Source organism: Rattus norvegicus, chromosome 3 (assembly GCF_021556685.1).
Source record: "Rattus norvegicus strain SHRSP/BbbUtx chromosome 3, alternate assembly SHRSP_T2T, whole genome shotgun sequence".
Taxonomy (NCBI): Eukaryota; Metazoa; Chordata; class Mammalia; order Rodentia; family Muridae; genus Rattus; species Rattus norvegicus.
The window spans coordinates 6378675-6403335 of NC_141536.1; the positions used below are offsets into that span (position 1 = coordinate 6378675).

Below are 24661 nucleotides of genomic sequence, written 5' to 3' on the forward strand. Positions count from 1 at the left end.
CCTGACCATACTGTTTATTGGGAAATTGGGGACTACTTGGGGACCTTGTTCCAGGAAAGTAGTTGAACAATGTAACCAGGGATAAGGAGCCATCCTAGGAGCTTGGAAGACAGTAGTGCTGGTGGCTGCGTGGGCTGTGGAAGTCCAGCTCGAGAGCTTTCTGAGGACAATAAGAGCAAGTGGCTAGACACCATTCTTGTGCTGCTTGGAAGGAGAATGTGGTTGGGTTTGCTCCTGTCCAGAGACTCTGCCCCGGCTACATTGAAGAGTTCTAGACTAAGTTCCCAGCAGAGTGATTTCAAGGCAGCCTAATACTGACTGCCACAGTCGTTAGTGAACCCTCTCGGGCAGGTCTGCAGTGACAAAGTACCAGTGGGGCAAAACAGAGATAAAAGTGTACAGTGTGAGGAGAAAGAGTACGGGGAACTTAATGGAGGAGCCATGACTCTGCTGAAAGGGAGAACCGGGAGGGGAAGAAAGGGAGTGGTGCCCTCAGGACGGGACTCCACCCAGCCAATCCTGCAACCCGGGAACAGAAAAGGTCTAAAGAATTATCTGTTCCTAAAGCCGCAGTTTATGCAAATATAGTCCAAGGAGGGAGCCTAGTTCCAGTCCTAGCAGGCAGCAGTGGGTGGCATAGACATGTGGTTCTGGCTTTACAGTCAGAGTTCCAGTGAGTGTGCCAGCAGTGGACCAGCTCAGGAGAGCAGCTCTTGGCAAGAAATCATCATCATCATCATCATCATCATCATCATCATCATCATCATTTGAGACAAGGTTACTCTGTGTATCCCTGGCTGTCCTAGAACTCACTATGTAGACCAGGCTGGCCTTGAACTCATAGAGCTCCCCTTGCTTCTGCCCCTTGGGGGCTGGGATTAAACACACATCACTACCCAGTTCGCAGGAAGTTTGCTAGGTAATTTGTGGACTGGCCACGTCTGATTACCAAATCAAAACTGTTTTTAACTTGAAGTGGTAACATGGGAGTTGTCCTGGTTACTTTTCTATTACCATGACAAAACTCCATGACCAAAGCTAACTGGGGAAGCAGCTGAGAGTTTACATTTGATCCACGAGTGTAAGTGGAGAAGGGAGGGAAAAAAGATGCCAACCGGGAATGCCGTGGGCTTTTGAAATCCCAGAGTCCACTCCAGTGACGCACATCCTCCAACAAGGCCACACATCCATATCTTCCCATTTACAAACTGGGGACCAAGGTTTCAAATGTATGGACCTATGGTGGGACCATTCTCATTCAAATTACAACACACTACTCCCTGACCCCTGTCCCCCATTGACATGTGGCCATATCATAATGCAAAAACAAACACCCCGCCCCGAAAAACAACTCACTCAACACACACACGCACACCCATGCACACACTTAGTCTAACTCCTAAAGCTCCCACAGTCTTTCAGTCTAGGCACAGTTTCAAAGTCTAAAGTCAAAGTCTTCACTCTTCTCTCCTAACACAATGCCAATGAAGATAGATGACCACTGCTCACGAGAGCCAAGGGGCAGAGCGAGGAAATACTGGACAAAAGCAAGCCAGAAACCAGCAGGCAAACTCCAGATCTACAGGCACAGCTTCGTGTCTGATGGCAAAGTTCTTAACGGCTCAGCCCTTCTAGCTTTGCTGATGCAACACGTTTGTCTCTGGGGCTGATTCGACGCCCCGTGTGTGGCTCTCCCTATCAGACATCCCACAGCTCCAGCTTCTCCAGCCTCTTGGGAGCCTCCAACGCAGCCCAGGCATCACTTTCATAGCTTTACTTAATGGCCTCTCTGGGCCTCCATCAGGGACTCCCCTGCCACACAGCTGGCCTCAACAGCCTTCCTTAACTGTATCTCTCAGGCCTGTCAGGAAAATATTGATGACGACCCCTCACAAGCCACTTCTGTAAACTCTTCTGGAGCCCCATTATCAAAGCAAAATCCCATAATTTCCCCACAGGGACGCTAGACAGGCATTCTGTCTATTACACCAGCCACTCAGTAATCTGCTCCCCATGAAGAACATTTTGTTGCTCTGGCTGCAGCTCTCCTAACTGCAGCCGATCAAAGAGACATAGGCTCCCCTCTACTACACTGAGTGAAGTCCCCTTCTGTCTCCCTCTACTCCTATAGCAGGTCAGTGGCTTCTGCTCACACAGAACTCAGACTTGCCACACAAAGGAACATTTGTCCAGACATGTCAAGAGGTTAAAGGCGGGTTCTCCCCAAAAATCCCCTGAAAAATCGTATCCAACCTCCACCACCCAGTCTATGTGGAGTGGTGTGAGGTAAGAACGAATCGCCTTGGTGTTTAGCTCCCTGCTTGGGGTGACATGGCACCCACATCCTAAGTACCTCAGCCTTGTCTGTTTGGCTCAAAAACTCTCGAGTTAGGTACTCTGTGTCCTCAGTCTTTAATGTGCTCACTAACACGTGCTGTCACCTGGTCCTCATGCCAGTGAGTCTAACCTAAATATATGCTGGATGAACCCCGGTGGCCATTCTCTGGACCATTCCCTTCCTGGCTGCTTGACTAGGCTCTGGCGGGCTCTGAGGGCTGTAGCTACCTGGTCAAATGCCACTTCATTTTGGTGAGGTGGCCAAGAAAGTGAACAGCATGGAGCTGTTTTTAGGCTCTGGCTCTATGGAAGTTGCCCTGTGATAGGTAAAAAAGAGAAAGTCCCATCCCCACCTTTGTCCCTACAGTCCTCTGCATCTGTCTGCCATATCACCATGTCACTAAGACGCAGTCTTGTGCTGAGGACCTGTAGTTAGCTTTGCCTTTAGCTCCTCATTAGCCTGCGATCGTCCTAACAAGCATTTGCTCAACCTGCTGAATCCCTAGTCAGGCCATCGCCTGGATCCCTACCAAACTGTAGGGGAGGCTCAAATACACTGCAGGAGGCAGGAGTTCAAGAAAGGAGAAACAGCGTTCCGGGGCCACGTGAATGCCTTTCCCCCAACTGTAAATGATAGCACCTCATGCCCCACTCTCCAAGACCCACGCAAAGCCAGGGTCCACCCATCACAGCTTCCAGACTCTAGCCCCAAGGCCTCTGCATCTTCACTCTCTCCTTCCCAAAGCTCAGGAAGACTCGCCCCTGCCCCTGCCCCTGCCCCTGCCCCTGCCCCTGCCCCTGCCCCTGCCCCTGCCCCTGCCCCTGCCCCTGCCCCTGCCCCTGCCCCTGCCCCTGCCCCTGCCCCTGCCCCTGCCCCTGCCCCTGCCCCTGCGGCGGCTCTGTGTTTCCTCTCCAGCTGTCAAACAGACTCCTCTTCATAAAGGAAGCCTCAGGAAGACCGAGGTCAGGAAGATGAGTCGATACTAAAACGCCGGGATAGAGGGATCTCTAACACACGTTAGAGTAGGAGAATGGGACTGGGCAAGTGCTCTCAGCCACAAGCATCCCTAAGAGAGACCCCTCAGATCCTGAGAGCTCCAGACCTCACCACCATGGCTAGGGCCAAGATGCAACTCACATTGTAGAGGATGTCAGTCCAGCCCTCCATGGTGATACACTGGAACACGGTCAAGATGGCAAACAGGATGTTGTCAAAATTGGTGATGCCAAAGTTGGGTCCTGGCCAGTACTCCCGGCATTCGGTGTCACTGTCACACAGACGAGCAGGGGCCTCCTTGCCACAAGGAAAGTCACCCACAGGCTCTGCATCTGTAAGAGAGTAAAACCTGAGACCTAAGTCTCCTGCAAGTCACGGCCACACTTCAGCACCCTGCCCCTGATCTACCTTCTCACTAACCCTACAGCCGCCTCCACCTCAGCGGTCGGCCCTCTGCAGCTCCTGGCTCCCCTCCCCCTCTCTCCTGGAACCTTCCCATTACCATGCAAACAGGCTCAGGCTGGAGCCCTTTATCCTGAAATCCACAGGGAGCAGACACCCTTGTAAGCCAAGCCTGACTTTCCTCTCCCAGCCTGGGAAAAGGGAGAGGAACTAAGAAAAGCCTGATAAATGATTATTAAATTTATTTCCCTCCCAATTTGCTTGATTAAGGCCTTCAGAAGTCCCATCGATTGAGTATCTGTGGCCAGTTGCATAATGACAGTTCTGTTCCCTCCTCTGTAACTCATGACACGATTTTCCTTCACTTTCTTGTCTCATGGTACTGCCATAACTCCCAACATAATACAGACAATAGGTTTTGTTTTCTACTTTAAAGGAAAAGCTCTGAACAGGATATTTAATATTTGCAGGGATTTGACAAAATATCTTACTTCCAATTTAATAAAAGTTTTTTTCTAATAATGAATGATTCATATTTTAGCAAAAGCTTTCTCTACATCTAAAAGATCTAACAGATGTGGTTCTCCCATTTCATTTAAATATGCCTCAGTCTTCCAAACACCCTCTGGCTTCAGCCCAGGACATGCCCAACCTGTGAGTGGAACTCACTGCAGCTACACTCTTGGAGCACTCGGGGCTGCCTGCCAGCGCTGTCCCTGTGCCAGCCTCTCTCCTACCCTTCTTCCTTCTGCTATTGCCTCTCTGCTGCACCAGGAGGACCAGAAGATGCCACACCACGTTCAAAGCCCTCCCTCCACTCTTCCCATTCCCCCGTACAAGGCTCAAGTTCTTAACCTCAACCCTGAAACTAAACTGTTTCCTCCCTCTCAGTTGTCTTCCACTGTGCACCGTGCCCTTACTGTCCCTAGAACTGGGGTGCTCCGTCTGGGTGGCCAAACAGCTTGTCCTCACTCTGTTCAGATCTCTGTCCATCTGTCAACTGTGGCAGAAAGGCTGCCCCGGGGCCTTTGGCAGAGCATACCCCAAGCTATTCTGTACTGAATACGTTTGTTTCCTTCATTGATGTTTTTATAGTGTTATTTCATCCATATGGTGATCTACTTATCACTATTAATCAAGCTACTAGGATATAAGTTTTACTTCGTGCTCTGGAAGCTCAGAATCCGCTCCGGCTCTAGAGCAGGGCTCACCTGTGCTGTTGGGGAAGCAGGCCTTATGGAATTTGCCCATATAGAACTCGAGGCCGATGATAGCGAACATGAGGATGGCGAAGAAGAGCAGCAGCCCGATCTGCAGCAGCGGGACCATGGCCTTCATGATGGACTTGAGCACCACCTGCAAGCCTGGAGTCAGAAGAGGGAGAGTCGGAGAGCAGAAGGGGCAGGTGACAGAGGGAGGAGGGCTTCACAGTGAGTGCCATGAGGGCAAAACAAGCAGTCCTCTAGGGCAAAGTGGGGAGCCTTGAGGGGAAGTGGGTGCGTGGTGTCTGGAAGTGGGGAGAAGGAAGACAGCAGGTGATGTCAGGACAGGGAATAGGCAGGGCAAGAGAGGGAAGGGAGAATTCAGTGTCTGAAGAGAGCAGAAAACCCTAAGGGAAAAGGAGACTGACACACACAGAAGAGAAAGACTCATCCTAAGAACCTCATAGGTAGCAATGAATAGCCTAGTAAGAGCACCAGTGGAAGGGGAAGCCCGTGGTCCTGCCAAGACTGAACTCCCAGTGAACGTGATTGCTGTGGGGAGGGCGGCAATGGGGGGAGGATGGGGAGGGGAACACCCATCAAGGGGAGGGGGAGGGGTTAGGGGAATGTTGACCGGAAACTAGGAAAGGGAATAACAATTGAAATGTAAATAAGCCCAAGTTAATAAAATGAAAAAAAAAAAAAAAAGAGGGAAGAGGGGTGTGTGTGTGTGTCTGTGTGTGTGTGTGTGTGTGTGTGTGTGTGTGTCTGGGGGGTACGGAGGAGGGGATCCTGGGAGGTAAGTGTAGAGTTTCCTAGCCGATCCATCTCCTTAGGAAAGAGAAGAATTCTCCAAAACCAGAAGTGTTCTGCCCCTGGCCAAGGACAGAGAGCCCAGACAATGCTCAATCCCTCATCTTCCCATCTTGGCCTCAGCTCTCAGACATGGAGCTGAACGATTGCCTATTCTGAGCAGAACAGGAAGCCAACCAATGGTTCTCTTGTAGTCTCAGGACAACACAACACTGAGTCCCTCCCTGCCCAGGCCCTTAGCAAGTGTAAAGCCAAATCTACTAAACCAAGAGAATCGTCAGTCGTGAGAAGTCTGCACCCATCAGGCATCCTCTGCCCACATCTGACTCCTTGATGACTACCTCAGCACCAGTCCTTCTGGGGCTAAACCGAGGTAGCCTTAAACATCCCCCTAAACTACCACCTTGCTTGATCTCTGTTTTGCACTCCCAGAAAATAAAGCTAAGAGGTAGAAACACAAGCCAGGAAAAAATAACAGAGCCATTTGGAAAGAATGAACTGAAAAGGTCCTCATGGTTTGAATCAGAAATGTTCCCTATGAACTGAAGTATTTGAGTTCCTGGTCCCCAGTTTGCAGCATCGTTTGGTAAGGTTACTGAACTTTAGAGCATGAAACCTTCCTAGGGGAGTTACATCACTGAGGAGGGGGAGCGAGACTCTATAGCCTGGCTCATTTCCTGTTTTCTCTCTCTGCTTCCCATGGGTCTTTGAGATGTGATCTTTGGACTTACTGCCCCTACCTCTTGCTGCTATGCTCCCCCATGATGGGCTTGAACCCTCTAGTACTGTAAGTGAAAATAAACTCCCATAAGCTGTTTGGTGGCAGTGATGCTTATCACAGCAGCAAAAGATAACACCTGCCCATTTCTTTTTTCTTGATGTCAAAAGTAGACCTCTCACGGGTAAGGGTGCAGTTCAGTGGTACAGTATATGTTTGGTATCCCAAGGCTCTGGGTTCAATCCCCAACACTCCCTCCCAAAGTGTTCAAAAGGCCCAATACTCAGCTTTGATGAGGGTGGAAGAATTATATTGGGCCTGGCTGCCTTTGCTAGACTTACTTGGAATTCCAGACACCAACTTCAGGGGCCTAAGCACACGCACAGCCCTCAGGGTGCGCAGATCAAAGTCAGTTCCAGCTGTGGCAAGAATCCTGGCAAGAACAATGACAAAGCATGTAAAAGTCTCCACATGGAGTCTGTGAAAAAGTAACACTCAACCCAGCACCTGTGTGAGTCCATGGAAAAGAACACTCACACACCACCCGTGTACCACTTCTCTCAAGAGTAGTGACACATGCTTTCCTTTGTCCCTTACCACCCAACCACGAGCCAAAGCAGATCACAGCCAGGCAAAGAGGGACAGAACGGACTCCCAAAGGAGTACTGACAAGGACTTCATCTGTACGCTGTCCCTAGATCGAAGACAGCGTCTGAGTGGGCACTTAGCCCATCATCTGAGTAGCAGCTACCCTTACTCCAGCTGAGCCCATGCTTGAACCATATTCCCAAGTCAACCCTAACGACTTCCTGCTGCTCTGTAAGAAATGGCAATATGCAGCAGCAGAGGGACACTGGATTCTGAGACATGCCCGAGCCACTCCCCCATCCCCCTTCCTCATGCTATTCTAAGGGATTCAGGGTCTCAGGAGAACATCATCATGGAGTGACGTCAGCAGCAAGGCTGGAGCCGTGAGCCAAGCGGGTCCTTCCATAGATATGTCTGTCCTAGTATTTATCACAGCAACAAGAAGTAAACAATTCATGTCTAGTCCTTCCCCCCCACTCCCCACCCCCCACTGCCTGGCTCCCAGGGGTCAAGGAAAGCTGTCCTTCTGACTAGACTGACATGCCATGAACTAGTGAGTTTTCTGACCTTGAAGACAGATATTTTTAATTAACTAAGCATAAAAACCAGTAACATCCTATTGAGAGAAAGTAAGGCCCCTGCCCTGGCCCCATCAGACCAGTTTGTTCTGTGCTTTGCTGCAAGTGCCTGCACAGGACAGTCCCACAGTCCTCACAGACATGAACTCAGAGTTCATATGGCTTCACTGCCAGAACAGCAGTCCACTCTGTCCACTCTGTGACCTGTGCGGAGACAGTTCCACATCGCCTTGAAACTGGATCCACTCTTTGAGAATATTATATCTGACCCTGGGATAGTTGCCATGGTGATCTTCACTTCTCAGACTCTACCTTCACTCCAGGTACACAGAAATGGCTGTGACATCGTAATCCAAGCGCTGCTCAGAGCATTGAGTCAAAAGAAACCCTGAGACTTGACATCTAAACTCACGTTGCCTCCATCTCTCAGATACAGGCCAACTTGCACAGAAAGGAAGTGTGCAATCAGTAGCCCAGGACACCCACATGTACTACCCCTGACCTAACAAGTGGCCAGGCAGTACCCTTGCCCCTCCCTCTAAAGAGAACAGCACACAGCTATGTGGGCCTACGACCAGATACCTGCCAATCCCACACACACCCTGCTGTAGTCAGCCAGTCAGAAGCAATCAGATACAGCCAAAGCCAGCTCAACAGCCAGCCAGGTATGGTCCTGCCTTCAGATAAGCCAGCACAAAACCACTGGCTTACAGCACTTTTAGGCACCCACGCCCAGCCCAACAGTCAACCCAGAATCAAACAGAATACTTGATGTTGAAGAAGTTAGTGAATGAAATAAGAAGAGATAGTTGATGATGGCGACATAAACTGGTCTCGAAGATGGTAGTTTTGGCTAGTTCAGTCAGATGAAAAGACTGAGAAGAATGAGCAAAGCTTATGAAGGACAAGATAAAGCAGAGGGAAATGTGCGCATGGGAGCTCCAGGGAGTGAGGTGCAGCGAGGCAGGCCCTGGAAGCACATTTAATGAGATAATAGCTGAAATGTGTCCTTCTTGGAAAAGTCGTGAAGCCGCTGACCTAGTGAAACTCAGTTCTCTCCAAGACACATTAGAAACTAACCGTCAAAGGTTAAAGGCCAAAGGAGAATTCTCCAACTCCTTATTAAAGAATTACAGATGAAGGGCTCCCATTGCATTCTGGGAGCCGCCTTGGGACAGACCTTGGAGGCAGAGAGATAGTAGGAACATTCAGAGTGCCAAAAGGGAATAATGCGCTACACCTACTGTACCCAGCAAAGCTACCCTCAGAAGCAAAGAAATAAAGTCTGCCTCACATAAGCAAACGCTAAAGGAACTACCCCCAGACCAGCCGTATGACACAGGATTAAGGAAAGCATTCATCTATGTGAACACAGCCATCATGAAATATACAGAAATGTAGAACTTATGAGTAGAGAAGACATACAAATGAGGAAGGAAAGAGATGCTCCTCACTATGGAAACGATCAGACTCTAAAGATTAGTTCAAGAAATTAGAAAAAAAAAAAGCTTATATAACAGCCAAGAGGTAATTAATGACAGGAGTCTCTTGTTACCTATAAATAGTGATCTTTAAGTAAACCCCTCAATAGACTGGCTAAATGGATTTAAAAATAAGACCCAACTATATGCCAACTTGGAGACGCTCACATGGCCTGAAGTAATCTCACAAACAGGACAAAGAAAACCCAAGAAGGGAACTGGACCATAATGAAAGGAGGGGCCAGCAGAGAAGACAATGACTATAAACATACACGGAACCATCACAGAGCCAAAGAAGGGCATGAGGCAAATACAAGATCTACAGGAGAGAAGGTTCCACTGCAATGAGAACCCCACTTTCATCAAATGGGCACATCTCCCACACAGAAATCAAAACAGAACATCCATTAAATGAGGTCTAGACCAGATGGACCTAACATAGCGATAGAACATACCACAGTTCATATTTACAGCTGTCTCATCACAAAAAGACACCCTCCAGGAGAGACCATACTCTTACCATCACAATCACAGCATGCGTCTTTTCTAACCACAATGAAAGAAGACTAGAGTCAACAGCTATGAAAATCATACAAACGAAGGGAAATTAGACAACAGGCTCCTGAATAAGCAACAACTCATGAGGAAATTATAGAGAAAGATTAAAAGTATTGTAGGACAAATGAAAAAAAGAGAAAGAGCACATATATATGGGATACACAAATGCAGTTAAAAAAAAAAAAAGCAGGATGAGCTGATTGCTCACACCGTCCTCTAAAAACCACACTTACAGCAAGCAAGCCTAGAGCAAGTGGCAAGTGGCAAGCAGGTGAGTCACCACGCTGAATACTCCCAGCATCCAGCAGAAATGAATTGCTGACACAGCAAGAGCTTTCACCTCAGCGTTCTAGGCAGAGGTCTCCTTAGAGATGAGCCTCCAGCTTTCAGATTTTACCTCAGCTGGTGCTTTTATACCATGGAATAGACAACACTAACGTCTGTTGGAAATGGTTTGTTTCCTAGATGTTCTCAAAGGTGCAGTGCTTTTAATCCCCTTAGGCTGTTTACTGTTCTCCTTTCCCCTTGCTACAGAGTCACGGGACCAGCCTGCCCCAGGACAAGGAGTCTTGGGACACACTTGAGAACATCTAGGGATGAAGAGATGGCTCAGTTGTTAAAGAGCACCTACTGTTCTTGTAAAGGCCCAGGTTCGAGTCCCAGCTGACCATCGTATACAACTCTGGTTGGAGGGGATCCCGTACCCTCCTCTGGCCTCTTTGAGAACTAGGCACACACATAGTACACATATACACACAAAAAAATTCACACACACAAATAAATAAATATTTCTGAGCTGAACAGAACATTGACACGCACATAAAACAAATCTTTCTGAACTAAACAGAAAGAATACTCACACACATAAAATAAATAAATCTTTCTAAGCTGCACCGAACAAAAGCAAATAAATCTTTCTTTTAAAAAAAGAGTAGGATAGAATTATACTGTTTTTTTTTCATTATTTAAGACCTTTATTGACAGGTGTTTGCAGTTTGTTGACTTTTTTGAAAAAAATCAAGTTGTAAAAGAATTATATTGTTAATAGAATGAAGGACTGGATAGGCCCTTGCAAAAGGCCTGGGTTTGACTCCCAGCACCTATATAGCAGAACACTATCATCCCTAACTCCAGTTCCAAGGGATCTAATGACATATTCTGGCCCCCATAGGCACTGCAGCAGCAGCAAAATATCTATCTCTATATATCTATGTCTATATCTATATCTATATCTATATCTATATAGATAAATTTAAAAAGAAAACTGATATTAAAAACTGAAGGATGTCAAGGATCACAAAAATCAAACTACAAAGTAATAATTAAAAAGTCTTACTATGACACCCCAAAGAACACTATCAAGAAAATGAAAAAATTTATTTTTAGCCTGGCCTAAAGATACAGGCCTGCGACCTCAACTACTTGGATGGCTGAAGCATGAAGACCAGGCATTCTAGGCCATCTTGAGCAAGGTCAAGACGAGCATGCGTAACTTAGTCACAAAATTAAAAGTAAGAAGAGGACTGGAATGCAGTTTTGTGGTAGGATAGTTGCCTAGCATGTACAAGACCTAGGTTCAATCACCACCAACACACACACACACACACACACACACACACACACACACACACACACACACACACAGCAGAAAAAAGAAAGAGAAGGAAAAGAAAGGGCAAAGGCACTTCCAGTGCATGTAGCAGAAAACAACTGACATTGAATAAAAATAAATCCCCATATATCACATGAGAATTATAAAATGCTTATCAGAAAAATCAAAAAGTCATAAGAACTGGGGAAAGCTATTCGGAATCATTGGCAGCCAGGGAAATTCACACCCCAAGCTGAGCAGGCTATGTTAAGCCTGGTGCTGTTTCTCCCAACAGCTCTGCTGCAGGAAGAAAAATTTGCAGAATCATTTCAGAGAGCGCCTGGCTAATTCCAGTAAATGTTAAAATGAGCAGCCCTGTGACTCAGGAAGCCACTTCTAACTATATAGACAAGATATGCAGGCATGTTCACATAGCTCTTCATAAAAGTCAAAGTCAGAAATAGCCTACTGCTTTTTAAAAAGAAAGGGGAAAAATCATCATGGAACACGCATACGATGGGCACATTGTGCTCTGGTTAAAATGGCTGAGTATAATATAATATATAATATAATAATCATGGAACACGCATACGATGGGCACATTGTGCTCTGGTTAAAATGGCTGAGTATAATATAATATATAATATAATAATCATGGAACACGCATACGATGGGCACATTGTGCTCTGGTTAAAATGGCTGAGTATGCAAAGTTAAATAGTCCTGCATGCATTAATATATAACAAGCTTAAAACAGGACTGGCAGTGTGGTTCAACTGGTAGTGTTTGCAGAGCATGCATGGGGCCCTGGTTTTACAGAAATAACAAAAACAGGCAGGCTTGCACTTGCAGCAGTGCCACCAAGTCGGGTTGGGCACCGTGAGACCCGCCGGGGGGCACAAAGCTTCTTCAGGGGTGATGTGAGTGTTCTACATTAGGCCGTGGCATACAACTCCATGCACACATAAGCACCAGCGAATGTATACTACGGAACTGAAGGAGGTAGGATGTTTGTCTCAATAAGCTTCAATCTTACAAAAGAAATTTAAATGCAAATTTTTACCTTGTTTATGGAATGTACAGGGTCTCAAAACCTCAACATACATCCAGTGTTCAACTGCGGGCAATCATTTCCATGCCATGACACCTCTGTATATGCAGCTACAGCAAGACACAGAGGCATGCCAAGGACATGGAAACGCAAAAGCACAGCCCAGACGGCCCAGACAGGTAGACACAGTCCCAGGCAAGAGGTACATTCATGGACACAGGGACACACAATGCCATGTGGACACATGTGTAGACGTAGGTCCTCAGGCAGACACAACATCATTTCCCTGGTGAACTATAGCAGTGAGAAGCCGTCCCAGGAACAGAGGCATGGAAAAGGGACAGGCTAACCTCCAGTCTCAAGTCCCAGCTGAATATCCAGGGCCACAAACCCATAAATGAGGAGTTAGCAAAGCAGCTGACTGACCAGCACCTGTCAGCAGCAGCGTGTCGGGCCCCAAGGTAGCTGCCCTCAAGATCTGCAGCTGTCTCATCCTTTGAGCCCAGCCACACCAGCAGGAATGCCAGAGTTGACTGAAAACTGATGTCCTCAGGCCCCACACACCCAGGGACACCTTGGCTGGCATCTGCATACCCTCTCTGCTTCTTTCTGTCCCATCCACCTACACTGGCTCCTTGGGGTACCTGTACCAAACGTGGGTGGGGGTGAGCACAAAGCTCACAGCACCCATTAGTCCCATGCCTATGTACATAGTTTCTACCTAGAAGGCACGCACAAGACTCACTGAGCTCCAACGCTGTCTCTCAGAACAGTCTTGCCAGCATGAGGGTTAAGGGTCCTCTGAGCAGAACTAGCAGCTCTACTCTGAAGCTCCCATTACGTAAAGTTCCAGCAAGGGAGCAACATCGATTGACTGTGTGTCTCCAGCTGTCAGGACTAGACAGCAGGACTATGCTATCCCAACATTACTATCGGCAGCCCTCTGACACTCAGAAACATCTAAGTTTGGGCAATAGATTAGCAGTGTGTGTGTGTGTGTGTGTGTGTGTGTGTGTGTGTGTGTGTGTGTGTGTTTGTGTGTTTGTGTGTTTGTGTGTTTGTGTGTTTGTGTGTTTGTGTGTTTGTGTATGCATGTGTGTAGAGGAAAAGGAAATCTATCTCTCATGGGCCACCACTCCTGCAATGGATGTTTAAGAGGAGCCTCTGTCTCTGATAAGGGCTAAGACTAGAGGCATCTATTCAGCCACTAGGCTAGACAGCTAAGGATACCTCTCCACTCTCACCCAACTCACACTCAAGGCTCAGCAAGTCATGCCTAGAGGAACTTAGTTATAGGCTCCTGTGACCAAAATCTAGAAGGACTAAGGGACAGCAATTTGAGTCATAGACATGGCCTGTCTGCTTGCCCAGACTATCTGCATATCGTCCTTTATCCCTGACACAGAGGTCATAGAAAAGTGGCATGTCTGTGCTGGGACTCCCGTGAGACACTGTTCAGATGTGCCCAGTTGTATGGGCACTTAGAGGCAGGATCAAACACCCGTGCCCTTGCAACCTACTCCATAGCTCAGGGCGCTCTACTGGGAAAGGCTGTCTGTATCACATACCCCAGCTCTGGCTTATCCAGGGCAAAGAGCAGCTCCGCAGGGCAGGCCCAGGAGGCAGTCTGCTCAATGGCAGCACGCACAGCAGCAGCAGAGGCATCACCAGCCAGGACTGCTTTGTCATCCACTTTCCAGGTGCTGGTGTCCCCAAAGAAGCTGCTGCTGGTTTCCACAGACACAGACTTTCTGAGTCTCATCCAAAGATACTTGAGCTTTCTCCCAGCCTCAAGCCCCATCCCCACTCCAAGAAGGTAAGAAGAGCAGACCCGGGGCTCCCCGCCTTTCCCGTAGTATAAGCCCAGGCTCAGGGGATCTCAGGAGGAAGAACAGACCCTGAAAACATACCCCACAGCAAGTAACTGTGGGTGTGCCCACGCTCCTGTTTCTGCTAACCGCCGTTGGCTCTTGCATTATCAATGTCTCAACTAGATGATAATTCGTGCCTGGGTACCATTACGCTAACAGTTATTAGAGCCCAATATAAACAGGTACCCATCACAGAGTCAAGGATTTGACTCAGGATGCAACTCAAGGTGGTAATATTTTAAGTTTTTAATGTTTCAAGTTATGTTTTGATTATTGTGCCTAAGAGATCTATGAGACAAAAATACGTCTAACCTGTGAGCCCCAGGCCTAAGGACAGACACTTCCTGAATGCTGGAGGACATGGTTTAGGGGTGGTAACAAGCCACACGGTTTCACTCCCTAAACAAGTTTGTCTGGCCTAAATACACCGGGCGTGCTTGATCACATGTGGGTAGAAGGTATGAGCAGGGAATACAGCAGGATGCACGTTTGCCCGTGATTGGACCTGGTGGGAGATACAGTGGCCCTGTGGTTTTGGCTTTTTAGCCACTGCAAAGCATGACTTGTCACCATTTCCTGGGACCCCAGAATGGGCCCTACCAGACCCCATCTCCTGGCCAGTGTTTAATTAAAGCTTGTTTCAAAATTGGCTCAAAAATTGTGGAACTGGCCTTAGTCTCATGATTCTCAGGTTTAACAGGCTGAAACTACTCAAAGATAGAATGTGTGTAAATATGGAAAACACGCAAACCAGCGAGCGCCTGAAGATACTGAGTAGACTCTCACAGCACCAACTCTCGGGCCGCCCACGCGAGACACGCCAAGCACGGCCACCCTCCAGAAAACTAAAACCAAAGTCCTAAGGTAGACAGACACCACCCTGACATGGCCGAAAGCGATTCACGAGTTTCGCATTACAAACCACGCAGGACAGCAGGAGCTGCGCAGTTTAGAGGCTGGAAGAAAACTATCAGCTGAGAAAATCCCCTTCCTTCCGGAATGAAGAGGAAACCAGGACATCCTCCAATGAGCGAAGAGGAAGTTTCCTTCTTCCTTTGAATTCTGCAAAATCTAGTTTCTCCTCCTGTAAACTAATAAAACACCGTCAGGAGGCTGGGGCAAGTTTTGCATTCACAAATGCAACACTCTAAGAAACCGCAACAAAACTGTATAAGAAATACACACACAAAGAAAAACAAAAGAAAGCTGTAGACCCGGGTGTGGTGGCGCACGGCGTTAACCCCAGCGCTGGGGAGGCAGAGGCAGGCGCATCTCTGAGTTCCAGGACAGCCTGGTCCACAGAGTGAGTTCTAGGACAGCCAGGGCTACACAGAGAAACCCTGTCTCAAAAAGAAAAAAAAAGGCCTTAAAAGGGTGTGTGGGCTGGACAGACAGTGCCATGGTTAAGACCACTGGTTGTTCGTCCATCAGACTCCGGTTTGACTCCCAGCACCGCATGGCAGCTCATGACTGTCTGTAACTCTCGTTCCAGGGCATCCTACGCCCTCTTCTGCATTCTGCAGGCACTGCATGCACATGCTGCATGGATACACATGCTGCACGGATGCACATGCTGCACGGATGCACATGCTGCACGGATGCACATGCAGGCAAGACAACCAAACACATAAAATATTAAATAAATAAAAAGTTTTAAGAATACTATGGATTAATCAAAATGGAATCCTAAAATACGTTTAAGTAATACAATTAAGGCAGAAAATACACCTTGGTTAAACAAAAAAAAAAAAATCAGATAGCTGATTTAATTCCTACCATACGGTATGGTCTGAATAAAACAGAAAAACAGTAAGCTGGAAGGGAGATCTTCAGAGTCCAAGTAAGAATTAAAACCTTCAGTGCTACTCTCTGAACAATTAAGAAGGCCAAGAGAAAATAAGAATGTTTTCTGGAATAATGCAGCTAACAAAAGGACTAAGGAATGTTCTGCCCAGCATTATATGCAGTCTTTTCAAGTCAACATAAAGCAAATTTGTGCAGAAGGAATCTTTTTTTTTAAGATTTATTCATTTATTATATATAAGTCCACTGTAACTGTCTTCAGATACACACGAGGTACAGACAAGGGCATCAGATCTCTTTACAGATGGTTGTGAGCCACCATGTGGTTGCTGGGAATTGAACTCAGGACCTCTGGAAGAGCAGACGGTGCTCTTAACCACTGAGCCATCTCTCCAGCCCGTGCAGAAGGAATCTTAACACAGTTATAAAATCGAAATCGGACTGATGTGCTCTCAGACCACAGTAAAATCAAAGTGGAAATGACAAGGGTCTGAAAAACCTCCAAGCACTTGGAAAGTAGGCACACCTCTGAGCAGCGCCTGAGCCACAGTGGAAACCCAGTGCAAACTCAGTGACACGCAGAACTGAGGGAGACTGACAGTACATTAAAAGGCAGTGCAAACAGGCAAACATACAGCACTGGAAACATGAATATATACATTGAAAAAGGCAAACCATGTCAGGTCACGAGTCTAAATTCTCACTGCAAAGACTGGGGGAAAAGTAAAAGAACTTAAAACAGATTGGACATAAGAGCAGAACAGGTTTTCAAAAATTCTGAGAAGCAAGATAGAGTTGACTCTTTGAAGAGATTAGCAAAACTGACCTCTAGTAACAATGGCAAACAAAACAGAAGATAAGAGAGGCTGGGCAGAGGCCACTCAGGAACTTCAGACCAAGCCCACAGCTACAACTCGTCCAGTAGGACACCGATGACCTGAATATCCCTGTGACAGCTGAATCTTGAATTTTTTAAACTCCTCACAAGAATAAATCTCCAGTATTAGAGACAGATTCAGTCCAGAACATAACTGAACATATCAAGAACTGTCATTTTGATGTAGTAACTTCTAGAAAAGAAAAATGTCCAAATTTAATTTATAAGGCTTGTATCTATGAGCAAACCCCACAGTATGTAATCTTCTTTTAATTTATTTTTTAAAAGACAGAGTGCCACAGAGTGACACAGTGAGTAAAGTCGTCACTTGCTGCCAAACCTGGTGACAGGTTCAATCCCCAGGACTCACATGGTCAGAAAGAACCAACTTCTACAGGCTATCTGCTGTGGTGTGAACATACTTGTATATGTACAGGCACATACACACATACATACATACATACATACATACATACATACATACATACACACATACATACATACATACACACAGTATTTAAAATTTTTTAAAGAAAAACACAAAATAAAGGTTCTAATGCTTTGCCAGCTGCTGAGTCATAGCCCATGAACTGAATCTCTGTGTAGTCTGCTAATTTCTGTCTCTTTATTTATTAAAGCAGCCATTGAACTCAGGGTCTCATGCATGACAGGAAATGCCCTATCTCTGAGCTACATCCTCAGCTCAGGTCTAGTTGAAGTGTTTGATACCAAATGTCCATTATCACGTCATCAGAAAGCACGCATCAAATTACAATGATTTCAATATATCACCGGCAGACCATTGCCTGTGAGGACAGGTAAATGAAGATAATGACAAGCCCAAATGCCAGCAGAGACGGAGGTCTCTGCACACTGCAGTGGATTACAGTTCTTTAAAAACCCCTAAACACGGGGCCATATATAGCCTGGTTAGTACACTCTTTAGCTACACACACAGACACACAGACACACACACATACACAGACACATACACACAGACACACACACACATAGACACACACACAGACACACACAGACATATACACACAGAGACACACACACAGACACACACACACACATAGACACACACACAGACACACAGACACACAGACATATACACACACAGACACACACACACACATAGACACACACACAGACACATACACACAGACACACACACATACACAGACACATACACACAGACACACACACACATAGACACACACACAGACACACACAGACATATACACACACAGACACACACATACAGACATATACACACACAGACACACACACACAGACACACACACAGACGCACACGTGTGCGCGCGCACACACACACACACACACACACACACACACACACACACACAGAAACTGTATTTGAAGATGTATGGAAACTTTCCACAGGGAGATATTTAGATAAACTAGAATCCCCTGACCTGCACCTTACAGTACTTCAGACAGTTTTTTTTTTTTTTTTTTTTTTGGTTCTTTTTTTCGGAGCTGGGGACCGAACCCAGGACCTTGCGCAGACAGTTTTTATAAACCATGTCCATCAAGTGTGCTAAGCCACTTCAACAACACTTTCTTGCTTTTGTCTTTTGCTACAACTCAGTAACTACTTCAGTATTCCAAACATTATTACTAATTTGCTGTGGTGACCTGTGTTGCATGGCTTTAATGGGAAGATATAAAAACATCTATTCACTCCAGACAAGGCACCAACAAACCAAAGAAAAGACGCTTCTGAGCCCAGGCTGATGAATGGTGAGTTTACTGGGATTACCTACAGGAGTGTGGGAACTCAGAGGTGGCTACAGCATCAGGACACTCCCTGTGTGCAGCAGAGGGGAGGACAGGCACCCTACAAGCCTCCCTCCAATCCTCACAAGGGAAAGGACTAACAACAGAGCTCTCCTCTGAGGGCCTCAGGGAAATCATCACACACACCCAGTATCAAAATGACCGCAGTACTACCCAGCCCAAAGGACACAGTAAGATTTCTGAGGACTCACTGTGCTGAGTGGCAGAAGCATTGGGAATTCGGGGTGGGTCTATCAACACACACAGGCTAGAAGGTGTTAACCTTCATGGGGGATCAGGGCCTGAAGACTCTAGCAGAGGAGCTAAGAGCAGCTGGGGAGTGATAGAGCAGGAGACCTAGAGTTGGAAACGAGGCCTGAGACTCTGAATCACTGTGACCTCATGATCAAACCTGAACAGACACCAAGCTGCTTCCTCCAAATGGATGTACGAAGTTGTGACCTGAGGCCGTTTCCTGCTCCTGGTGAAACGGTGGTCACTGTTGATAACAAATGGTTTGCACGCCACAGCTAATTCGTTGGTAGAGCGGCGGCAACTTAAAGGGACCAACTTCAACCCTGAAAGAAGCCCCACCATGAAGAGCGCGCTATCAACCGCACAGCAGACTAGAGAGAAGTGTGTGGAAAGACGAGTCTATTATAGACCAATTCATTGTTGTCTTAAGAAACCGCCAGGCACCACTCTCTTCCACAGCTGTCACCAACAAAAAGACTCAATGATTTAAGCACAGAGTGCACTTAATATAATAGATACAATGTATATCTTTTCTATGCACTATGGCAATACGAACTCCTGACCTGCTTTATTACAAAATGTACTTCATTGTAGTTGCTTAGAACCAAACCGGGACACCTTTGAGGCATGCACGCCTGAATTCAGCAATAACAGAAGCAAATGGTCACTGCCACATCATCTGCAAAGGACTGCTCAGTGGAGAAGAAAAGGCCCTGAGTGCGTACCACTCATGTAATATTCTTGAAACAACAAAATCACAGAATTACAGAAAGTACTAGCAGTTGCCAGAAGTGGGGGTGGGGTGAGGACGAGTAAGTCTGCAGGGCTACACAGAAGGGCACCATGAGGGGAAAGCTGGATAAGGATGCAATGCTCTCTCCATACTACTTGTTATGAGTGTGTGTGTGTGTGTGTGTGTGTGTGTGTGTGTGTGTGTGTGTCTGTGTGTGTCTGTGTGTCTGTGTGTGTGTGTCTGTCTGTGTGTGTGTCTGTCTCTGTGTGTCTGTGTGTCTGTCTGTGTGTGTGTCTGTCTGTGTGTGTGTCTCTGTGTGTGTCTCTGTGTGTGTCTCTGTGTGTGTCTGTGTGTGTCTGTGTGTGTCTGTGTGTGTCTGTGCATGCGTGTGTGTCTGTGTGTGTGTCTGTGTGTGTCTCTGTCTGTGTGTGTCTGTGTGTGTCCGTGTATCTATGTGTCTGTGTGTGTGCACGCATGTGTGTCTCTGTGTGTGTCCGTGTATCTGTGTGTGTCTGTGTGTGTCCGTGTATCTGTGTGTGTCTGTGTGTGTCTGTGTGTGTGTCTGTGTGTATGTACGCGAGTGTGTGTCTCTGTCTGTGTGTGTGTGTGTGTGTGTGTGTGAGATACATCTACAATTAGCTCAAATTAAAACGTTACCTTTTTTTTCCTTTTTTTTTTTTTTCTTTTTTTTTTTTCGGAGCTGGGGACCGAACCCAGGGCCTTGTGCTTGCTAGGCAAGCGCTCTACCACTGAGCTAAATCCCCAACCCCAAAACGTTACCTTTTTTAAAAGGTGCTGTTACTATTCAGAGCCACTGTGCCCAGCCCATTGATCTTGCCTGGCCTACAGGGCCACATCCCTTGTACTTCTAGCCCTGATCCTCCTACCAGTGGGTACCAGTATAAGTTTGGTGAGTCTGTGAAACTCACATGTCAACCAGTCCCAATTAACACCTCTGGTCCCTCCTGTCTGCCCATCTGTGGGCAAGAGCCAACTTCCTCCTCTGTATTGATTAGGGCTGTAAGCAGAAAACAATGCTAGCTCTGGCCTCCTACCCACCAGGGAGCAACACTGCTTCCTGAGCCAGGGTCTGAGACAGATGCTGAGGGAAAATGGAACCAGAGGCTACACCTTAGACAACACACTACCCTCAGACCACACACCACAAGGACCTTCCCTCCTCCCCATCCCCAGCCTCTTCTGGGTTCAGTGGTTAATGGGAGGAAAGTGCAAGACATGCATCAGGAGAGGCCTGGAACAGGGGCTAATGAAGCACTCAACAGTGCTTACCTAGGGCCTCAAAGCACTAGAAGATCAGGCTAGCCCAAGATACCAGGGGGTCACAAAGCCCCTGGGCCCAGAGCCCATCATCACATCACCCTCTATTCACTTTAACAGGAGCTTGGCTTCTGCCCTCCAGAGCAGGCCAGAGTACAGTTGAGGCAAAGCTGCCCACCCAGCCTCTGTGCAGCTTCGTTATATCTGCCGCGCACTTGTGAGTACGCACACACACAGCCCTGGTGGCAGAGTGAAGGTGAGAGTTGTGACTGCAGCCAGCGCCGGAGAACAGAAGGTGGTGATATACACAAGACCCATGCCACGCAGGCCCCAGCACTGCCTCCTCAGCCAGCCAGGGGCACATGATCCTTCCCAAAGGGTTTCCAGGCTCTGAGGAGCCCAGAGACGGTCTCTGTGGTGGTGGTGGATGTGAACTCCAGGATGAACCCTACCCCAGGCCTATCGGCTTTGATAGCAATGAAGGAGGAAAGCAAGCAGAGAGTAAGCATTACAAGGTCACCACAGGAGTGGGTGGCTATGTGGCCTGCAGGGAATCTGTCCTAGAAACATCTGGCTGGCTCTACTGTAAAGCAGAAAACCAGGTGATGCTACCTACAGCATGGAGACCAGCACAGGCAGGAGCCTCTCTTTCCACAGCAGCAGAGATGGAAGCATAGGAGATGAGAAACTCCAGACACCCAACAAAGAATCCAGGCTGAGGAGCAGGCCAGCCCGCCACCCTGTTCCACCCTGTTCTCTGTCCAGGGACAGCTCCAAGCCTAGTAACAGAGAGAAGCCATTAGCAGGCATTCTCACCTCAGTGCGAATCACAGCTCTGGGCTCCAGTGTGAAGAGGGATGTTGAGTAGAAAGGAGTGAAGCCCGGTGAGTTCACTATACTTTGCTCACAAGTGCCACTCTCCCAAGGCGGGGAGGGGTGAATTTAAACTCCTATGACATTCATGGGAGTGTAGCCACAGGATGCAGCACCAGCTGCTGCAGGTGCTATCGCTGGCCTGGACACAACGCAGCACACCAGGGCTCCCGTGCCAGAGCACCCATGCCTGAGCCCATCAAGGAAATGCCAACCAGAGCAGGGCAATGGTAGTGAGCTCAAAAGGCAGACTACCAGGGAGAACCGGGATGTCTATTCAAGATGGAAACTTGGGGGTTTACAAGGCTCCTCCCTCCTAAAGGTGACAACTAGTTTAGAGCCCATCTCAAGATCCTGACCAGGCCTATATGGGCCCAGTTTGGGAAAGGGTCTAGGGACCCCAGGGTAAAGTAGATATTGTATTAGACCCTTACTCATTTCTGGCACCTGCTGGTGTTATACGTGTCAGGCCCTTGCTGGGTGCTATGGACCCCGATCATAGCTCACAGGAAGGTTTCCAGCACCCTGAGTCCATCCTGAGTGTATTCTGTGGTCCCCCGCAGCCTGGGCACCCACAGTGCTAGGTTTTACAAGTACATATCCCCTTTCCCAAGAAGTTCCTGATCTCTGAGCTGCAGTGGTCAGGTGTGAGAGGACAGGATGAGAATGTGCAAGTCTCCTGGCTGGCCACCCTGGATCCTGACTACCGGAGACTTCTGAGTTTCACTTTGAATAATCTGAGAGGCCTTGGAAGGTATGAGAGACAGGGAGGGCATGTGTCCTAAGGTGGCAGCCAGCAATGGCAGAAGCAACTGCAAGCATATCCCATTCCTAGACTGTGTCCAGGGGCCTGGGGACCATGCCCTCCACCCTACGTCAGTGGCTAGTGGAATTCAGGAGCCCCTCCACCACTCACCTGAGGTCTAGCTCAGAAGCAGGTGGGCCTTGCACAGCCACCGGGCCTGAAGGGCACACAGCCCAGCTCATGCCCCACTCATCAAGAGACCCTGCTCTGCCTTCATATTAGGCAGATTTTAGGATCCATTTTTTCCAGGGGCTGTCCCTAACCTAGAAACACACAAGGACTCTTAGACCCTAGAAATAACTGACAGGGCCAGCGCTTGAAGCTACTTCAGCTGAAGGAGTACGGGTCTCTCCCTACCCAAGATCAGGGAAAAGCCTGAGTCCCTGGACACAGATCAGTGGGGACTGTCTCTGAGAAGGGCCCGTGTTCACGATCCAGAAGTGTAAGTCCTGAAGCAAAGGGAGAAGCGGGGGGGGGGGGGGGGAGGGAGACAACAGAGAGTGAGCTAGGTCCTCTATAAATACCCACTTGCAGGGGTGTGCGCCAAGGCGGGAGGCTAGGCGCCACTCCTCAGAACAGGGCATCCCTGAAGCTTTATGTAACCAGCACAGGGCTCGAGGGCTCTCAGGGACATGCAGCCAGTGAGAGGCCACTATGGAGACAGGGCATCTGCAACGTGCACACCAGTGCTAGGCCCACAGGTCACCACCGTCATCTGGTGCCACATTCACATGGCAGCCTTTGTAGGGCTGCTCAGGAACATAGGCCTTGCCTCTGTACAGGGGGCTTCCCTGTATCCTGTGTCCGGCAAGTTCTTAAGATGCCACAGGACCCCTGCATCTCCAATGAAGTTATGTACATATTACCTGGAGGACATTAAACCTGATCTCAGAAGACAGAGGTTTTCCCCATGTGGCTAAAGACACTGCCTCTCAGAACTGAACTCCTGACCCTAACTGCTCCAGCCACATTTCGGGGCAGCAGATAACCAGAGCCCTGGATGTAGGAAGGAAAAGGAGACAAGTGAACCTCGACTTGCCCAGTACTAGAGGCCATCCCTCCAAAGAGCCACAGGAGAAATACTGGGAAGCTAGAAAACAGCCCACTGCGTGGAGCTGCTTTAACCACACACCGGGTCAGCCTTCATTCAAACGTCACAGTTGTGCCACGTCCCTTGTACTCTGTTCAAATATGTCTTGGGTCACTTGATGGCAGGCACAGCATTCCCTACACACTGTCTCCCGGCCCTGTGGCAAATGTCCACAGTGCTCATCCATTTGTTCTGTTCCTAACTTCCTTGTGCCTTCCCAGCCCAGGAGGAGCACCTCCCAAATCAGGCTCCATTGTGCCCTAGAGGCCATCAGACAGCAGCTGAGCCATGCCTGCCTGAGCTCACGGTCCATCTTCCCTCCCAGTGAGGCAGCCCACACTCGTCCTCTTCCCATAGGAGAGGAGTCCAGAGAGAGGAGCCTGAGCTCTAATTACATGTCCTGAAAAGGAATCTCGGTTTAATTTGGAGTAAAATGAGAAGCTGTGGTTGGAAATGCTCCCCGGAGAACCACCTGCCCGAGCCAAGACCTGTTTTTTTGTGTCTCCATAGGCCATAGGGGAAGGAACAGGAGCAGGTTGGGCCACAACAGAGGTACAGGCATCCTTGTTACTGTGGATTTAAACCCTCTAGGCTAAAGGCTATAGCAGGATATTCTGAGGTTCCTGGAAGAAAGAATGAATGCAGTGATGAGGGATGGGATGAGGGTGGGCAGGCAGAAGTATGATGGACACCATCGGGAGCTCAGAGAACATAGCAGCCTAGAGAAGTGGGTGTCGGGTTTGAAGGACACCAGAGGCTCCTGCAGACTGTGCCTTCTCACTGCCCCTTGAATGCTTTGAGGCCTGGCCCTTCAGCCTCCTAGGACCCTCGGTCTCAACTGTCTGCTTTCCTCCCTGTGCCCAGTGACAGCCCAACCTGATTGTCCTGCACCCAGACCACGGGTGGCCTTTCTCCCTACATCCCTGACATTCACTGAAACTGTCTCTCAAAGAT

The 24661-nt window shown here is 48.1% G+C and overlaps 1 protein-coding gene across 12 annotated transcripts in view; it reads right to left on the reverse strand.

Annotated features, from left to right (window-relative positions):
- The window catches only part of Cacna1b (calcium voltage-gated channel subunit alpha1 B), a 165444-nt gene that overhangs the window by 130641 nt on the left and 10142 nt on the right, over window positions 1–24661 (reverse strand). For all 12 annotated transcript variants that reach the window (XR_015682123.1, XM_087649864.1, XM_087649855.1 and 9 more), the window contains 3 exon segments: window positions 6811–6902; window positions 4948–5100; window positions 3476–3666 (listed from right to left, as the gene is read on the reverse strand). Coding sequence is in view for 11 of the 12 variants with exons in the window: in XM_087649864.1 (XP_087505990.1) it covers window positions 3476–3666; window positions 4948–5100; window positions 6811–6902 (436 nt within the window). In the remaining variant the exon portion in view is untranslated.